The sequence below is a fragment of the Lissotriton helveticus genome, chromosome 6 (genome assembly GCF_964261635.1).
Source record: "Lissotriton helveticus chromosome 6, aLisHel1.1, whole genome shotgun sequence".
Classification (NCBI taxonomy): Eukaryota; Metazoa; Chordata; class Amphibia; order Caudata; family Salamandridae; genus Lissotriton; species Lissotriton helveticus.
The window spans coordinates 950,877,965-950,898,528 of record NC_136067.1 but is presented as its reverse complement, the minus strand read 5'-3'; the positions used below and the strand labels follow the sequence as shown (position 1 = coordinate 950,898,528).

The following is a 20,564-nucleotide window of genomic DNA, read 5'->3' as shown; positions in this document are numbered from 1 at the left end:
TTGACGTACCTATGTCCATCCTTACGTCAATCCCGGCACCTTTAAGGTATAAATATTGCCGACCTTGCCCTATGCAAACACACGCGTGGTGACAAGACGGAGCAGCCATACTTGCCGAAGCCGAGAGCAGAAGCAGACCCCGCAGGCAGCAGCCCCGCCTTCCTGACGCGCTGAGAGACGCGCTGCTATCTCAAGCCGAGAGACCCAGCACCGGCGCTTCCGGGTAGCCCTCGCAGGCAGCCTGGAATATCGAGAGCAGAGAAAGAGATACCATTCCTCACTCATCCTAAATTCCAGGTACAGAACTGAATAACCCCTCCTAGAGAATTCTTTAGTTATTCACTTGGCAAAAACAAACTTAACTTAAACTGTAACTTTCTATTCCCGCCCACGTATTAGACTTAGGTCAGGTACACGGGGTAGGCGTATTTAGAAACACCAGTTGAGTACGTTTAGTCAAATGTATATGTGTATGTAAATATATTTTAATCATTTTAAAACATCATATGGCTCAGAAACCATATCAATGTTTTTACAGTATTATTTTATACTATTGCTTCTAATGTATGCACTTTACTTAACTATAAGTATTGCAATAATATCGATCCATTTCTCTTGTACGAGAAAAGAGACTGATCAATAAATAACATCTTTTATTGAACACGCCCGTCTCTTCCTTTTCTCTACATTCTGATGAGACTAAGAATGCACGTACTGACTGAGTAAAATAATTGCCTTGTGCTCACACGACTCTTGAGATTGACTCTTGATTAGGGGAGAGCAAAGTTGTCATGTTCTATGGTTGTCAGAAACTAAATCCCTTCTTGTCTAATCAGGGAAGTTAATCCTTCCTTGAACATTCGAGAAAGTTTCTAGCGAACTCTGAGCTTAGCTGGCAAACCCAAAAATTAAGTCTAGCATCGACAGTAGTAGACCTAGTTAACGTCTGGCCTAGGCCTTTACTGCTGTAGGTACTATTCCAATGCGCAGAGCCTATTGGGAAAATAGGAGCTACACTACAAATGCTCTGCAGAAATGATACATTTGTATTTCTGCTCTAAAAAATGATGTCCGTTAGTTGCTTTTATTTGACAGAAAATGAGGCATTGCATTAAGTTTTAGACAAAAAAATAAGATGTTAAAGGCTACATGCCCAAGTGAGAACGAATTGTGGGGCAAGGCTAACATGGAGTGTCAGTGAAAGAATTGTACTTTTGGAAAGTTAAAAGGGCTTCATGTTGCAAGGTGACCGACAAGTTGGTAACAGTTAAGTAATGGAAATTTATTTTTGTGTCTGTTCATATGTATTATGTTTTGTCTTCTGATTAAAAGTTATAATTAATGTCTGTTTGCTATGAGAAATGTCTCTCTTTTGTGTGTTGTGTATTTTTCTGCTTCTGCTCACAGATCATCCATGGATTGCTCTGGGGGATTTTAAGGAAGTCAAGACACGTGAGCTTGGTTGGTTGAAATGAGATGTGTTTTTTTTGCGTAACTCCTTTGGAAAGAAATGTCCATGCTATTTGTGTATTTGGTTCTATCATGAATTGTTCTTGCTGGTTCTGTGGGTCTGAAAGTTGTATTTGACTGCAGATATCCACTAATTGGTGATCTACTGTCAAAAAGGAGGGTAAGGATTTTAAACCTGACACGGTATTATGCGTCACCACTCATTTATATATGCCATTGTTTTACAGCGAGTATATCGGATGGCTTGACATGTCCGTTTTGTGCGGTTTTTTTTGCATGTTTTATGTTTTATGTTGCTGCTTATGATACTATTACAAGTTTACCTGTGTTGTGAAGGGATATACATGACGAAGTGTATCCTGCAAACAGTTGGGTAGATTTGCTTTGACACTAAATTTCACAGAAAGACAGACAACACTTCATCAGTGTATGTCAAATTTGGCTTTAATGGTATTTGAAGGAAAATAAAAAAGATATACAGGAAACAAGGTTTCACCTACAGTCACATTACTGCCCCCTTTCCTGTAAGGAACAGGCAGCCCTAAAATTATGTATCCTGATTGGATGTAAGGATAAATTATAGGTTTGTGACTCTTGTACATGGTGACCTAATTTCTATATTACATTAGTCAGTTTTATTCTGCTTCCTACGTAGTATATGGCTTTGTACCATAAAGGAAACCAGGTTTAATTTTTCCCTGAAGAAGAAACTGGAACATTAGCGGAGATTACCGTATATGGTGTAGCGGCCAGCGGTAGAGTTAAATTTGTAAACTATTGTGATTTTTTGGTGTATCACCCATACTCTTGGTATTGTGTCACATGCCTGACTATCACCCAAGCGCATCGTGCCTAGTTATTGGGGATGTTAGCTGTGTCCTAGTCCCATTTCTCTTTTCTGTATTCCTTTCACCAGTCAGCTTTTATTATTATTAGTGTATTGTTCAGGTTCACACTTTCAGATTGCAGTAATGTACCATGGACCCCCATCTTATGTATAATTCCCTTTTGCATAACCAGACTGTTTTCCCTGATAATCTGCATTATGTGATTTTTCTTTTGACACGTTCTACATAAGGAATTTAGGAACACCTATATGTAATCATTGAGATAAAATGTGTTTGCCTCATTAGACATGCCACTATGTGTGAGGACATCCATTCAGATAGAATTCCCATGTCGCTATCTACCCTTAGATGGTGAAGGATATGCTCTCACACGGAAACCCAATTGAAGAGCCTAGAGGCACTGTTTTGCCTACTGCCTTTGTTTTTGTATTGCCTTTGAGAATGACAGTGTATTTCAACGCAGAATTGTCCCATGGCATATGGCCACTCCTTTGAAGATTGCAGGCCACCTGTTTTCAGTCCTTTTGTTATACAATGAACTGTTTAAAGCATCGTACTTGCTCCATCAGACGGCATTGGACATCACAGAACCTGAATTTCAGTGCAAAAGAGCGCCTGGCATGTACTGGTAACCTCTGACAGTGTGCAGTCCCTTGAGCCCCTTGGCCTGAGTTTTTGCCACACACACCCCCCTTTTCCTTTGCTTCAACGGAAGTGCAGTGCACCGGAGGATCCAAAATTGGCAAAAGGCACTCCATTCTGGTGCCCATGAAAGACCAGCCTGAGCGTCCTCTGACACTGAATGATGAGTGTTGGAGTCTGAGAATGGTCCCGGGTCTGCACGAGATGATTTGTGCCCATGATCAATGAAGATCATGCTATCTGTAGTGTCTGCCGCAGAGGAGAGATACTGGTGCACTGCATTGAGACATTGAGACTTTTAAGTGAGCATTGAGTGTTTGCCAGGAGGGCACTCCAACGGATACTGAGAAGCACCATTTACATGAAAGGCTTGAATGAAGAGGCCCATGCGGAAGAAAACAACAAAAGAAGATTTGATGGACAATAGAAGCCTGCCAGAGAGGCTTTTTGAACGGACTCTGGGCATAGTTGGTTTCACAAGTGGTTTCCGTGCGATTGCATATAATGGGTGTTAGGAGTCTAATTTGTGCTGCTTTGCTGGCATTGTTTTAAAGTAGTATTCTGTTTAGTAAAAGCAGAATAAAGTCCATTCTCTGTGGAAGAGTATCCCTTATCATCTGAGAGCATTGATAAGGATCACCACTGTTTCACCTGAACATATGATAAATTACTGAAATGCAAAGAAGCCATAAAAATGTTATTAGATAATTCTAGGATTTGCTTTTTGCTTAGGGTTGTGAAAAATTATAATTTCGTTTGTAATAGTGGTCACTACTGTCTCCTGTTGTCTATATGTTCTTAACAACGTGTTTTCTAGTGTTTTTAAACATGACATTGTCTTTTATGGGTGGGATTATTTTTTGCTACCCAATTGACAACTGTACCCACCTCCCAACCTTTGTCTCTTCCTACTACTACTTCTTTGCATTCTTTCCATACTTTACCTGAATATGAACTGGTTAGGAGGTCAGAGTTTACTAATAATTCCTTTTGTACAGTTTCTACATCAACACCAGTTAGTAGTGAACATCACTAATTGTTGGGTGTGGTCTTATGCCACATACTACAGATAGAGGTATTCCCTATTTGGTCCTGCCATATGCGGCTTTTGTGCTACTACGTGTGTAAGGAGACCTGTCCCGAGAGAGTTACTAAGTAATAGGATTATGCTCCAGCAACATCTTGATGATCTGATGAATATAGACCTGGATTCAGATTGACGTGAGTTTAGGTTATTGCCTATGTAAGGGTCGTGGTTCTGTTAAGATTTTGGTAACAGCGAACCGTAAACAGTGAGCTCAGCAAGTATGAGTGTTTTCATCATGTTACACTGATGGATTCACTGTGTATTTGAAAAGTTCGTTCTGAATCCTTGGGTTCCATTTTGTGCATGGCAGCCATTTTGTAGTTGCCCTCACATAGGCCGATGACTTTAGCTGACTCTTAATGACCTGAGTGAACTGACCCTGTTGCCTGAAGCTGACCTTGCCAAACCAGTTTTTGCCCTTTAGCTGATCAAGATAGAGATCAAAGAGCAGGACATTGCAGAGTTTATGGTACATGCACACACCCTTCTACCTTGCTTCTCATCTGTTTCTGTTCCTTCTTTTTATGACCGGTGTACGATATGGGTTGTGGTCTTTTATTATGGGTTTGTTCAGCTTGTGTAAGAAGGAATGTTGGGTTTTTTGCATGCTTGCAAAAGCTAGGACTGCCCCTTACTTTTGTGCTGAGTCATGTAACCCTAAAACATATAAAAGGCCACTGTCCTCTGTATTCCTCAGACTGCCTCATTCAGTTGCTAAGGCAGCTGGGTGACGTAGCCTCAGTTATTAAAATGTAATAAAGATGTCTTTTCATATTTTCAGCTTCTGTGCCAAGTTCCTTTTTATTAGTAAGTATTCCCTGAGAATGAAGATTTTCATTTCTTTAAAAGCCAGACATTGCCCCGCCTTGCTGCCACTGATAGTAACACAACTACTAGCCATCACAGTCCTAAAGTGTGACAATTTGGACTATTTCAGCCCCCAAAAGCTTTAAGACTATCTTGGGCGGCAGGTAATAGTAATTTTTAATGTATATTGAATTAATAATTACCTGTTTTGGTCATCTCTGAATTAGCCAGAGAGCGCCCCCTTGTGACAGACTGCACAAGCACCGGAGTTTATAATTAAGTGCTGAGCACTGGAAACACCTGCTCAAATTAAGCACTGCCCACCTGTAGCTCACAAGTTCCTCTTGGAGAAGCTTGGTGTAGAAGGTTACTACATGATCTGCTATGAGGGGTAGGTCTCTCTATTGGCTAGTAGCACACAGTCAATACCTACGGTCAGGTAGGAATGTACTAGGGCTTATAAAGGTACTCCCCAAGACCTGGGATGGAATCTGCTTTCCAGTTATCTTATGCCCAACATCACAGTGGTCCAGTACAGAGCTGCTCATGAATCTTTGAATCTGGGTAGTTTGGTCAACCGGTGTAAGAAAGAAGCACCTAAAATGATGCTAGAAGGTCTGGTTTTCATAAGTTTGCTTGTGTGCTAAAAACAGGTATAGGGGTGTGTCACATGGAACACACTATTGTGAACATTTCAGCAGGCTTTGCAAATACCTTCATTGCCAAGAGAAATACCCTTCAGGTCCCGTAGGTAGAAGTTAACTCAATAGCAACCACAATCATCCAGGATACAAAGGCCTCGAGCTTGCCAATGGTGCAGCAAGGAGGGGTGTGTGCTATGATAAATGAGGATGTTATTATGTCATTACGCCTGCAGATCCAAGTCAAATAAAGGAAGCTGTGGAAGTATTTACAAGAATCCGAGAAGCAATAATGGCATTTATTTGTCTTAGCTGTGGTCCTGGAGCCAACAGGGTAGACGAATAAAGTGCTGGTAGCCATTAGAGGCATAATCACAGCAATTATCTCGGGACTGTGTCAATTGCAATGTTGTTCTTTATTGCAACAGCTGTGCTAGCGAGGTACATTTACTCCATGATCTGCTAAGATATTGCCACCAACAGAGCATGAAATGACTCCAATGTGCAAAGGCTACGAGTGAAAGAAATTGACATGAAGCTAGAACATGGAAGCTTGAGCATAAGAAGCAGGGGGTTTAAAGGGAAAGTAAACGAACTATGGAGCTTCAATGAACACATTTATTTTGCTCTATGGGCGAGTCTCCGGTTGTGCATAGGTGACCAGGTTAGGCTGCTCATTAGTGAATAATTGCCTTCGATGTGGTTTTAAGTAGATTATTGAAAGGAGAGAATAAGTCGAGAGGGTAGTCTCCAGGAGTTGCTGAAATATGCACCATGGGGGGTGGGGGGGAGGGGTTAGTGGTTTTAAGTAGATTATTGAAAGGAGAGGATAAGTCGAGAGGGTAGTCTCCAGGAGTTGCTGAAATATGCACCATGGGGGGTGGGGGGGAGGGGTTAGTGGTTTTAAGTAGATTATTGAAAGGAGAGGATAAGTCGAGAGGGTAGTCTCCAGGAGTTGCTGAAATATGCACCATGGGGGGGGGAGAGGGGTTAGAGGTGGGGGTATGTAATACCCCAAATCCGCCCCACCCCCCAAAGCTAAGCCCCTGAAGTTAAGGTTCCCTTTTCGAGCTCCCATGGCAGAGGCTGCCTCCGACAGAATGCCTCTCTTTGCCTTTTAGTAGGTCGCCAAAGCTCTCAGTTCTCGGACATGGTGAAGATGACAGGAGACAGAGGGGTGGAGATTTCAACAGAACATTGTGCATACCCCTGTGAAAAACATGGGCTCCCCTCATAGGGCGAGCAAGGCACTCCAGGTATTCATCCTGAGAAGAAAGGTTAAGTGCCTGGCTAAATTGGTCGATTCAGTTCATAAATTACCTACATGCATGTGAAAGGTTTTAAACTGCTCCGACTGTATTTGTAGTGTATTTGTTCTCATTATAAATGCTACACCATCATCTTGGCAAACAGAGAAGTAGCTCATACCACTTATTGATATATGTCAGGCTGGGAAACACCAGTGTGATGCAACGAAGGAACAGCTTCCTGTGGAGGGTGGCGGATACACAGCAGGTCTTGGGAGACCGAAGCGTGTGCTGGCTGCACATGTGAGGGTGGGCATGTATGCCCTGGAGCCCACAGAGGCAACACTGGAGAGATGGGGAACGTTAACGCAAGGAGATAAACTCAGTTAACTGAAAGTTATCACCAACATGGCCAGGTCAGGTGTTGATGCGGTTAGGATTTTTTATTTTTTTACTTTTACGGAACAAAACCTTCCGATTCCTTAGCCCATTGATTTGTCAAGATTTCGAAGTGTGCACATTTTAGAATTTACAAGGTCACATATTATAAACAGCTTCAACAGCTGTACCAGTGCATGCGCGAGACCTGGCATGGGTTAATCTTAGAAGGATACACGATTAACCAACTTGTCCACATAAAAATATATTGGCAGGAAATAGAAACATAAATGCCTTACCTTACATTCATCGAGCGATCTATATTTTCCTTTTCTCGACTTCCTGAACACAAAAGAAAAATAAATTAATGGCAACCTAGACAGATGGTTCTACCTTGTGCATACTGTACGCCAGTGCCATCTTTAATTCGTGTAGACATTAAATATTATCTTAAAGTGCCATTGCTCACATACTGACTTATTCATTTATATAATCCATAATATTTAATTATATTTATATAAAAAAATACCTACTGTAATAATCAACAAATCCAATTGATCTTCCCACAGAAAAAAATACCTACACCTATTTATAGGTGATGAACCTTTTTTCATTCATTTTATCACCAACATCCAAAATGCACCCTTTCACAGTTTCTAAAATATCTATTGTTGGTGTTAATATATGTTAGAACACAATAGCGGGCTTAGATTAGGGAAGTTCAACAGATTCGGCCTATCCTTCAGTTTCAGGCCTTCCCTAGGGCCAACCATATACGGAGACTATGCAGGCGGTCTACATGAGCCAGATGTTGCCACTCTCTTGAGTCAGATGTGGGAAGAAGCCACAGCCACCCTGAGAGCAATGCCAGACTGTGCTCAAATCAGACCATCCTTCACCCCAGTGCCTTAGAATCACGATTCCCCTCTTTCACAACTGAGGACTACTGAGACTGCTATCTTACACTGAACCCTCCCTGATGCATGTGATTAGCATTCTGGTCTCCAATCTGTGCAGAGAGAGCGCTCCACAACAAAAGTGGTCAATGTGCTCTGTCCCGCCTCCCACCATCGGAGAGGCTAGCCAGCCACTCTATCCAGTCTGAATTAATCTGTTGGACCACCCAAGGAACAGAGCGTGACCCCCTTAAACAATGCTTTTCGATTGCAAGGCCATTGAGGAAGGGCAGCGGCAGCTTGTCTAGGGTATCCTTGGACTCTGGAGAAAATAATGGCTGGCTGCATTCGTGACACTTGAAACTATTGCAGCTTTGGATCACCGCTGTTTCCATGGAGATTTTGCTACATTGTGTATATGTGGTAATCTTGTTGTTTTGAAGTAAACTGTCTCAGTGTGCTCGTATTCAAAGGCAAAGCAAGACTACCGGTGCAGTGCTTCCCAAACTTTTTAGAGCTACAGCCCAAATGGCACGAGGCCGGGGCGAATGTAATAGTAGATATGCTTTCAAAATGCTGCAAATGACCAAAATAAGCTTCTGCATTCCTATCTACCAGCAATTGTTTGTAAGTGTTTCGACCTTCACCATGCTCTTCGCTAGGTCTTTATTGGATGGTGACCAAGATATGTATCTGCCTATAAAAGTGGTAGATGGTCAAGTGAGCTGGAACACTTCACAATACAATGTAGGCCCGTTGCATCTGTTTCCTAAAATCATAATGCTTGTGAAAAATCTTCAGCCACGTATTCATTGGTGTGTTAAAGTGAGGCCCAATGGTGAACTTTGGACACTCTCTCTCTCTCTCTCTCTAAATATAGATATACAAATTACAGTTTTATATAGGGCAAACACAGCCCAAGGATATCCGAGCGCTTTACATGAGCACAAGATCATATTAATGCTACGTTAAGCACAAGAGATTAAGTGATTTGCACATAGCTAACCCGTAACTTAAACTTGGATTCCCATATCCAAAGCCGACAACTCTGGCCATTAGGCCACATCCATATTTCTCAATTTATGTGTTAACTCCTAAACTGCGGCGCGAATTCCGCCGCAGTGCGGGAGTTTTTAATCAGTGGGTGGGGCTGCATCGGCCAATGGACGTGCGCAGCACTAGCCAGGTACTGCTCGGGTTAAAGTCAAACACAAGTGAATTATTGTCCATGATCCCGTATGGTGAGCAGATTCTCCGTTGTAATGGCTTAGTGCAGTAAAAAAATAGCAGCACAAAATACTGGAAGGTTTACACAGAATTTTTCTTGGATATGCTTGCAAGGTTTTGTTTTAAAAGTAGTTAGGGACATTGTTCAGCACCTTTGCACCAGTGGTAATGGAACAATTTTTAGATAGATGGTGCAGCGAACATCAATGTCCATCACTGAAGTGATTGGGATTGTGAAAAATCCTATTTTCATACAAAGTGTAGCAAATGTGTTCAGCAGGAGAGTGGGAAGTGTGTACTATATAGCCTGTGGTGCATTTTGGAACACACCGTCACAAATATATTACAAAAGCATCTTGCAGTAGCGCACGGTCATTTACAGACAGCACATTTTCTTTTGAAAGGGCCACAAAATTTGCACGGACATACGGTTTTACTCCTAAAACTAAATAGTACACAGACAATGTGAGGAAAACATGTGTGCCCCGAGCTGCTGCTGCCGCTCAGTCTGGTTGTACCTGCGTGATAGCTTTCACTTGCACTTGTGCCCCTCTGTGCCCCATTGCCGTGTGTTTCTCCCGCTCGCTCCCCCCCAGCCTGGCTAGCATTGCTGTTGTCCTTACTGTACTTCTTGTACCCCACTTTGCCTTCTGTTTTCCCCCGCTCCACGCTCCTTCCTGCCACTGGGTCCCCTGTGGCCCTGCCCCCCAGAGCTCCCATTCGCCACCCAGCTCCCACCTCCCAGCTGCTCCTCCCTCCCACTCCCCCTCTCATGGATGCCGTGTAGCGGGCGCGCCTAAGCCAAGCACGTCTGCTCCTGTCTGCGCCTGTACCACGCCCAGCGCCTGGACCCCTGGCCCCCGCACTCACCACGAAGCACACCACCACTACGACTTCAGCACCCTCCTCACACTCAACGCTGGACGGTCACGCACCTACTGCCTGGCCACCTCGAAGCACACCCAAGGACCCTTCTCCTGCCGGAGCTGCAGCTTCACCAGCATCCGGCCAGCCAACTCACCCACCGAAGAACCCAACTTCCTCAGATGCATCCTGCTCAACACCCGCTCCTCCCGCAAACACGCCATCGAACTGTGGGACCTACTCGACACCAACACCCCAGACGCTGACGACACCCTCAGCACCGCCGAACACCTGCACTTCAAGATCCACACAGACCCAAACACCACCCTCAGAGGCACACTAGTCTACAGAACCCCCGGATCCCGACCACAGTTCAGCGACTCCATCGCCGACTTCATCAGCACACACGCCCTCGCCTCCATGGACTACATCCTCCTGGGGGACCTGAACCTCCACATCGAGATCAACAACGATTCCAACACCTCCACCCTGATTGACAACCTCGGACTCAGACAATTCTTTACAGCACCCACACACTCCGCCAGCCACACGCTTGACCCCCATCTTCTCAGCAAGCTCCCACATCTCCTACTACCACACCACCGAACTCCACTGGACCGACCAACGCTGCATCCACTTCACCTTCCGGAAACCCACCACCCACCACCGCACCCAGGTGATGCCTCGCGGCAGCTGGGGCAAGACCGAGGAGCAGCTAACCACCACCCTCGCCCAGAGCCCACCTGCAGACCCGACCGACCCGGACCCCGCAGCTAGCAAACCTCAGACAATGGATCAACAACTGCACCAACACCCCGCCTTGCTCAAGAAACCTTCCAACACCCAGACCAACAAGAGAGCCAGGTGGTTCACCGAAGACCTCCAGGCCTCCAAGCGAACCTGCCGAAAACTGGACAAAAACTGGACCCGCGAGAGAACACCGGAAAGCTACACAGCCCACAGGAACGCCACCCGCCGACACCACCAAATCAGATCCACCAAAAGGACCACCTTCAGAGACCACATAGACAACAACGCACACAACAGCAAAGAGCTCTTCAGCATCGTGAAGGAAAGCTCCAACCCCAGCTCCAACACCAACGACATCCCACCGTCACAAGACCTGTGCGACTCACTGGCCACCTTCTTCTACCGCAAGATCGCAGACATCCACGACAGCTTCGACGCCGTCAGCACCCCAGCAACCGCCGCACCCCCCACTCCCACGACCACCACCCGCATGCTCGCCTGGACCAACATCAACAACGACACCATCAAGATCATGAACACCGTCCACTCGGATCCCCAGAAGACCCCTGCCCACACCACAAAGCCAGCAGCACCATCGTACCCCACCTCCACAAAACCATCAACATCTCCTTCGAGACAGCGACCTTCCCGGAGAGCTGGAAACACGCAGAGATCAACGCCATACTCAAGAAACCCACGGCGGACCCCAAGGACCTAAAGAACTTCCGACCCATCTCCCTGCTCCCATTCCTGGCGAAGGTCATCGAAAAGGCAGTCAACTAACAACTGACCAGCTTCCTCAAAGAGAACAAATTCCTGGACGCGTCCCTGTCCGGGTTCCGTAGCAACCACAGCACCGAAACTGCCCTCACCGCCGCCAACGATGACATCAGGATCCTGCTCGACAACGGATAAACCGCGGACCTCATCCTCCTGGACCTGTCAGCCACCTTCGACACAGTCTGCCATTGCACACTAAAAGCACGCCTCCAGGACTCCGGAATCCAAGAGACAGCCCTGGACTGGACCACCTCGTTCCTCCCCGGGAGAACCCAGAGCATCCGCCTCCCCCCCCTTCCGCTCCAAAGCCACCGAGATCATCTGTGACATACCCCAAGGATCATCCATCAGCCCAACGTTGTTCAACGTACACATAGCACCGCTCGCCCACATCGCCCAACGGCATAACCTAAACATCATCTCCTACGCTGACGACATCCAGCTGATCCTCTCGCTCACCAAGGACCCCCGCACTGCCAAAACCAACCTCCACGAAGGAATGAAGGCTGTCGCCGACTGGATGAGGCACAGCCATCTGAAAGTGATCCTCGACATCCCGCGCCGCAGCCACATAACACCACACCTGAGAGACCTGCACTGGCTCCCCATCAACAAGTGGATAACCTTCAAGCTCCTCACCCACGCACACAAGGCACTCTACGACACCAGACCAGCGTACCTCAACAGCTGACTCAGCCTCCACACTCCGTCCCGCCAGCTCCGCTCTGCAGACCGTGCCCTCGCCACTGTCCACCGCATTCGAAGAGTGCCCGCCGGCAGCAGATCATTCTCCCACCTCGCCCCCAAAACGTGGAACACCCTCCTACATCCACCTACGGCAGACCGAAGACCTCCTAACCTTCAGGAGACTCAAGACCCAGCTCTTCGAACAGTAGCAGCGTCCCCCCCCCCTAGCACCTTGAGACCCTCACAGGTATGTAGTGCGCTTTACAAATGCTATGATTGATTGATTGAATATCACTTGTGCATAAAAGATTCTTGATTTTTTTTATCCTATTAAAATCTTTGTTTGCATCACATTTCAGATTTACAAAAATAACTGCTGATGGATTTTTTTTTTAAACAAATTGTATTGTCATATTTGCAGATGCAGCACAGGGCCCTGACATCCAGGGGAGCCTGTCACGATAAACATCACAGTATCATTAGCATTTGACTTTTTAACTGTATAGAAAAAATACCACAAAGAAAACTCGAACCCCCCCAACCCCACTGCCCCCCACCCACTCCCCCTTCCTCAACACACCCCAGCACCCAACCCCCGCCCCCCCCCCACAGTCGCACAGCTGTCAAAAGGACCAGGGAAAAAGGTCAAGGAAAGGAGATCCACACCGACCATGTAGTACACCATACATACAAATATGCTGACGTGGCACCCTTCATACGTCGTGAGGGAGAACATTCTGTTCCACTGGAGGTTACAGCCACACTCCCCTGTAATCCGCCCAATGTTTCCAAATTTTAAAATGCTTCCGAGCGCAATCCCTAGCAACGTAGATCGGACGCTCCAGGCCCATATAAAAATCTAGGCCCCTCTTCCAGACCGACACCTTAGGGTCACGGGGGTCTTTCCACCCTCTGGCTATATCTCGCTTAGCAGTGGTAAGTCCTAGCAACATCAAGTGTCTCTTGAATAAGTTGCCCCCAACCCCATCCATGACATGTAGTAAGGCAAACCGCGGTGAGTTTGGGAGCTCCCACCCCAAAACCTCCGCTAAACAGGCCAGCACTCCTCTCCAGAAAAGTGCCACGATCCCACAGCTCCACACCGTGTGGAGAAAGGTCCCCTCCTCGCTCTGACAGCGGAGGCAAGCCGGCGAAGCAATCAGGCCGGCCCGAAACAGACGAACTCTGGTATAATAGACCCTATGCAGGAATTTGAACTGGACCAAACGGAGGCGCATCGCGATAGCAGCGCCCCGAGGAGAGGCCAGTGCCTCCCTCCAGTCCTCCTCCTCTAACTCCCCCACGTCACCCTCCCAATGTTCCCTGAGCTTCTGAAGTGTAGGAGAACTATGAGTGACCAGCGTTTGGTATATACGCGCGATTTTCTTCGTTACCAGGTCCCCCATAAACACTTTCGCCTCCAGAGGACTGAACTCCAGCAACGTCTCCAGGCCAACCAAACTGGGGGACAGAGCGTGGCGAAGCTGAAGGTAGTGAAAAAATTGAGAGTTGGGCATATCAAAGTCACCTCGAAGTTCCTGGAAAGATTTCAGTGCGGTGTCATGCATCACATCCCCTAAAGTCGAAATACCCACCCTGTCCCACCCCTCAAAGCCCCGTAAGGAGGCCAGAGCTGGGAAACGGCCATTGTGCCACAACGGCGTCTCTGCAGTCAGGACATTCCACCACCCCACGCGACGCAGGGCCTGTTTCCAGATGAGGAATATCACCCGAGTAGCTGAGGGAAGCGTATAGGAGCCCATAAAAAAACGCTCCACAGCATAGGCCGGATCTGCACGATCACCATACCACCATTCATTCAACACCAACAAGTGAGAGGCCTGGTAGTAGGAGAGGATGTCCAGTCCTCCACAATAGGTGGAGAGGAAGCACGTGCGCAAAAACTGCTGATGGATTTTGAAGTGTATTTATAGTCCATTTACAGGTATTAAATTGTTGAGGGCTATCAAAAACAACATCCTACAGCCTTTCTTTTCACATTACCAGAACCCCTGCAAGATTTCACTTCAAAAACTTGTCTTACTTTACAGTCAGAAAAAGAAAAAAATCCCCATGTTAAAAGAATAAGCTGCGATTTGTCAGAACATTTGTCCATCGTCTTTGAAGCAGAGCAAATGTGACAAATAAATACAATATGTAAAAACGTATATGTTTATTCCTCCTTCGAGACCCATTAGTGAGTCGCGAACCAGTTGGGAAATGCTGTCCTAGTGTATAGGTTAGCCTCCTAAAAAGAATAGCAGAATTCCATGACAAATTCCTGGCAGCCAGAATTATCATTACTAGTCAGAATTTCCTCATGGAATTCCTGTTATTACAACGTAATCCCACCGTAATGGAAAATTACGGTGTGGACCATGGTATTCACAGTACTATGTGGATTAATGCACACATTTAACACCTGCTATGGGAATATAGTAAGAGTGTGTGAAGGGACTGAATTGCAAGAGGGGAAGGGGAGAGGTTTGAAAAGATTGGGAAGTCAAAGGGAAACGGAGTTATGGCAAGGGCACCAAAACCTGTGCTCACCTTGCCAGAGAAAAGGAACAGCGCCCTGTGGGGGACGCTTGGCTTCTTGTTGGTGCTAAAGGGTCATGCAATTTTACTGGCCAGTAAAATTAGGTCTAGTGTATTCGCAACTGGGAAAACTGAGTCTGTCAACAGTTGTGATCAGGTGGAACCTCATCCAACCCTCTGTCGGACTCATATTGAGGCCCATTGTGTATCAGAGATACATTTTGTGGGGGTCCCTAGCCAGCCCAAAAGGAGGAGATCCATGTGCTTCTCAACTTGCTACATATTTCGAGCAAAATATTAATTTTTTAACAGGGAAGCAGATCGATCTTTTTGCCCACCAATTCCAGTTAAGATGTTAATACCTCATTTTTAAAAGATTATGCCAGGCTCCCTTTCGATCTTGGGTAAATGACTATGGACACTACCCTTACAACAAAAACAGACAAATTAGATACAAAAGAACCATGCAGAACTTAACCCAAGTCCAAAGTTTTTGGGAGATTTGGATATTGACTGATGCATTCGGAGCTTACCAACTTGCAATTAAAAGGGCGTCATCATATATTCCCTACAATTGAAGTATTTTACTTTAGATAAGCCCTAAAACATATTTCAGCTGATTACTGTACATGAGCATGAGGTCACCATTACATGTTCTCTCTCAAGGATGCTGTAATACAGATTTACTTGAAATGTAGGTACATTGCCCTTTCGTTGGCTCTTCTAATTTCATATAAAGAGGCCAATATTGAGGACAAACAAGTGTAGCACAGATCGGAGAAGTAATCCAGAGACATGCCCTTAGGTGATCAGCAATAAAGCAATAGGAAGTAACACCAAAAGAGTGGCAGTAGTCCTTGCAGCTCAAACAACAGGCAGAGGGCAGCCTCAGTACAGCAAAATACTAAATGCACGCTGATACTACTTTCAATTATGGAGCACCATGGGTTGATCCTGTTGCAACTCTCCTTGTTCTGGACTGGTCAGCGGCAGCTTCATTCCTACAACTTTCCGTTTTTCCAGGAAGGCCTACTGACAGCGTACAGGCTGTAGAAGGGGAGCGCACAAAGATACCAGAGTATACTACTTGTTTATGGTAATTAAAACCCAACAGTCAAAATGTCAGAGACAAACTGTCATTCATGTCTTTCTGGATTGTGCTTTCAAAAGACTATTGTTAACTTTTTTTTTATCCCAACATCTACCCTTTATTCTGATGTGAATGTATGGCTGGAGTCCTCTGATGCATTTGCCCTTTTGAAGTATGAAGTAGTTCGTGATGTACTAACTGTGCAAGTGTACATACTTCTCACATTTGACTTCATAGTCCTCAATGATCACGCCCAATGCAAAATAAATGGAAAATTGAATTACTTTCATGGCTTATGCTCACACCCTGCTAGAAGTTGTGTTTCGAGGTCAATGTCCACGAAGGTTGCTCACATGCCTCATGGTCTAGATTTCATTTAAACTTGAAAAAAGACGAGCCTCTTCTTTGCCCTCCCTCGCCTTCGTTTGGACTTATACCCTTATATGCGCGAAGAATACGTCTGTCTAGATTAGGGACATTTTACAGCATAGTACTGTTGAGTAGGATACCTCCTAGTACCACTAACTTAACTGTTCGGGTGCTTATAGTACTGCACAGCCATTTCTGAGCAAGCTCATTCAATCAATCAGGGAATTGTAAAGCGCGCTACTCACCTGTCAGGGTCTCAAGGGGCTGGGAGGTGGGGGGGGGGGTCGTATGCTGCTCCGTTCAGCCAAAAAGCCAGGTTGTGAGGGTCTTCCTGAAGGTGTCCAGGGAGGGGGCACGTCTGATGTCTGCCGGTAGCTCTTTCCAGGTTTTGGCTGCAATGTGAGAGAAAGAGCTACCGCCTGATCTGGCTCTGTGGATGCGAGGGGTTTCAGCCAGTGCGAGGTTAGAAGATCGCACATTTATTTTAGGTACGTGGAAGTTTATTCTGTCATTGAGGTATTTGGGTCTGTTGTTGTGAAGGCATTTGTAGGCGTGGGTGAGGATTTTGAAGGCAACTCTTCTCTACGGGGAGCCACTGGAGTCACCACAGGTGTTGGCTGATGTGTTCGTGTCGTGGGATGCCGAGGATGAGTCTGGCCGGGGTATTCTGTATTGTTTGCAGTTAGCGGAGTAGGGACTTGTTGATGCCAGCATGGAGTGTGTTGCCATAGTCTAGTTTGCTGGTGAGGAGTGCATGGGTGACTGCTTTCCTCCACTCAGGGGGATCCATTTGAAGGTCTTTCGGAGGATGCGGAGGGTGTTGAAACAGCTGAAGGTGACCGCGTTGACCTGTCGGTTCATGGCGAGTGATGAGTCGAGTACGATGTCAAGGTTCTTGGCATGGTTTTTGGGGTTAGGGGGGCTCCCGAGGGTGGTGGGCCACCAGGTACTGTTGCATGATGAGGGGGTGGTTCCGAGGACGAGGACTTCTGTCTTATCAGCGTTGAGCTTTTGGCAGCCGTTGGTCATCCAGACTGCAACTTCTTGCATTCCTCTCTGGAAGTGGAGTTGTGTGGTGGTGGGGTCTATGGTGAAGGAGAGGATGAGCTGTGTGTCTTCGGCGTAGGATACGATGTTTCAATCAATCAATCATTCAATCAATCCATTTCTAAAGCGCGCTACATACATGTGAGGGTCTCAAGGCGCTGGGAGGAGGGGGGCAGCTACTGATCGAAAAGCCAGGTCTTGAGAAGTCTTCTGAAGGCCAGCAGGTCCTGGGTCTGACGTAGGTTGGTAGGAAGAGTGTTCCAGGTCTTGGCGGCGAGGTAGGAGAAGGATCTGCCCCCGGCGGTAGTTTTCCAGACTAGAGGAACTGTGGCGAGGGCGAGGTTGGCAGAGCGGAGGCTACGGGTGGGGGTGTGGAAGCTGAGTCGGTTGTCCGGTGTTGTGTAGGGCTTTGTGCGCGTGGATGAGAGTTTGAAGGTGAACCTGTTGTTGACGGTGTGCCAATGCAGGCCTCTCAGGTGGGGTGTGATGTGGCTGCGTCGGGGGACGTCGAGGATCAGTCGTGCCGAGGCGTTCTGGTGCATTGCAGCCGTCTCAGGAACTTGGTTGTTGTTCCTGCGTAGAGGGCGTTCCCGTAGTCCAGTCTGCTGGTGACCAGGGCCTGGGTGACGGTTTTTCTTGTGTCGGGGGAATCATTTGAAGATCCTGCGGAGCATTCGGAGGGTGTTGAAGCAGGAAGCGGAGACGGCTTTGACCTGCTTGGTCATGGAGAGGGTGGAGTCGAGGATGACCCCCAGGTCGCGTGCGTGGTCGGTGGGTTCTGGGGCCGTTCCTAGCGATATTGGCCACCAGGAGTCGTCCCAAGCTGAGGGGGTGGGGCAGAGGATGAGGACCTCCGTCTTGTCTGAATTCAGCTTCAGCCTGCTGTTCTTCATTTGGCGACAGCCTTCATTCCTCTGTGGAGGTTGGCTTTGGCGGTGGGAGGGTCTTCGAAGAGTGATATGATCAGCTGGGTGTCGTCGGCATAGGAGATGAAGTTGAGGCTATGTTGTCGTGCGACGTGGGCGAGCGGTGCCATGTAGATATTGAACAGCGTCGGGCTGAGGGATGATACCTGTGGAACATCGCAGATGATCCCGGTGGTCTTGGAGTGGAAGGGAGGGAGGCGGACGCTCTGGGGTCTGCCGGAGAGGAAGGATGTGGTCCAGGCCAGGGCCTTCTCTTGGATTCCGGCGTCATGGAAGCGTGCTGTTAGGGTGCGGTGGCAGACTTTGTTGAAGGCTGCTGATAGATCCAGAAGGATGAGGGAGGTTGTTTCTCCTTTTTCCATAAGGATCCTGATGTCGTCTGTGGTGGCGGCGATGAGGGCGGTCTCGGTGCTGTGGTTGCTGCGGAAGCCTGACTGGGATGGGTCCAGGATGTTGTGGTCTTCAAGTTAGCGGGTCAGCTGTCTGTTGACGATTTTCTCCGTGACTTACGCCGGGAAAGGGAGCAGGGAGATGGGCCGGAAGTTCTTGAGGTGGGTGGGGTCTGCCTTGGGTTTCTTCAGTAGGGCGTTGATCTCGGCGTGCTTCCAGCTCTTTGGGAAGGTTGCTCTCTCGAAGGAGATGTTGATTGTTTTCCGGAGATGGGGTGCGATGGCTGTGCTGGCTTTGTTGAAAACGTGGTGAGGGCATGGGTCAGATGGAGATCCAGAGTGGATGGAGTTCATGGTCTAGACGGTGTCTTCGTCGCTGACGTTGGACCAGGCGATCAGGCGACTGGTGCGGGTGGTGGTCTCGGCAGTGGATGTGGGGGTGGCGGTGTTGAAGCGGTCATGGATGTCTGATCTTGCGGTGAAAAAAGGTGGCCAGTGAGTTGCACTGGTCTTGTGATGGTGGGATGTCGTTGGTGTTGGAGCTGGGGTTGAAGAGTTCTTTCACGATGTTGAAGAGCTCTTTGCTGTTGTGTGCGTTGCCGTCTAGGCGGTCTTTGAAGGCGGTCCTCTTGGCGGTCCTGATGAGTTGGTGGTGTCTGCGGGTGGCGTTCTTGTGGACTGTGTAGCTGTTTGGAGGTCCGGAGGTCTTCGGTGAACCATGTGGCTTTCTTGTTGGTGTGATTGGTGGCGGAGGTCTTGAGAGGGGTGAGGGTGTCGGTGCAGTCGTTGATCCACTGTTTGAGGTTGATGGTGGCGGTGTCGGGGGGAGGGGGTCGGGGGTGGTCCCAGGCCAGGGGTGGTGGTCAGTTGGTCCTCGGTGACCTTGCCCCAGCAGCGGCGTGGCATCTGTTGGGTGCGGTGGTGTGTGGTGGGTTTCCTGAAGGTGAAGTGGATGCATCTGTTGTCTGTCAGTGGGGTTCGGTGGTGTGGTTGAAGGAGACGTGGGGATGTTTAGGCCAGGTTGTCGGACGATGTCTGCGAGGGGGCCATGTAAATGTTAAGGAGGGTCAGGCTCAGAGAAGATCCCTGTGGGACTCTGCAGGTGATGTCCATGGGGGCAGAGAGGAAGGGTGGTAGTCTGATCCTTTGGCTTCTTCCGGTGAGGAGCGAGTGGATCCAGTCTAGGGTAGTTCCTTGTATACCGGTGCCATGTAGTCTGGTGATAAGCGTGTGGTGGGAGACGGTGTCGAAAGCTGAGGATAAGTCAAGGAGGATGAGGGCTGTGGAGTGGCCCTGGTTCAGGAGGGTGCGGATGTCGTCTGTGGCGGCGAGAAAGGCGGTCTCGTTGCTATGGTTGGCTCGGAATCCAGATTGGGAGGGGTAGAGGACGACGTGCTCTTCGATGAATCGTGTCAGTTCCCTGTTGACTGTTTTCTCTGCCACTTTGGCTGCAAAGGGGAGAAGTAAGATAGGATGGTAGTTTTTAGGGTCGGTGGGGTCTGCTGTGGCTTCTTGAGCAGGGGCCAGAATTTGGCATGCTTCCAGGGGCCCTGAGAGGATGCCTTTTATGGTCACGGCGGGTCCATGGTCGTGATTGGAGTCCAGCTGGCGATGGTGGGGTGGCTGGTGTCTCGAGGGTGGTCGGTGAAGTTTTCATAGAGTGTTCTGATCTTGAGGTGGAAGTAGATTCCAAGCTTGTCGCAGAGGTCTTGGGACGCGGTGATGTCTGTGGCTTCGCTGCATGGGTTGGTGAAGTACTGAATGACATTGAAGGGCTCCTTTGAGTTGATGAGGATTTTGCTGTGGATGAAGTTCCTTTTGGTGGTTATGATTTGATTGTGGTAGTCCGTCATGGCATCTTTGTAGGTGGAGTAGTTGTTG

The 20,564-nt window shown here is 47.7% G+C and overlaps 1 protein-coding gene across 4 annotated transcripts in view; it reads right to left on the bottom strand.

Moving 5' to 3' along the window:
• Window positions 1-20,564, bottom strand: part of LOC144761610 (centromere protein H-like) — a 308,640-nt gene that overhangs the window by 189,433 nt on the left and 98,643 nt on the right. For all 4 annotated transcript variants that reach the window (XM_078646907.1, XM_078646910.1, XM_078646911.1 and 1 more), the window contains exon 4: window positions 7,420-7,462. In XM_078646907.1, the coding sequence (XP_078503033.1) occupies window positions 7,420-7,462 (43 nt within the window). The remainder of the gene's footprint in view (window positions 1-7,419; window positions 7,463-20,564) is intronic.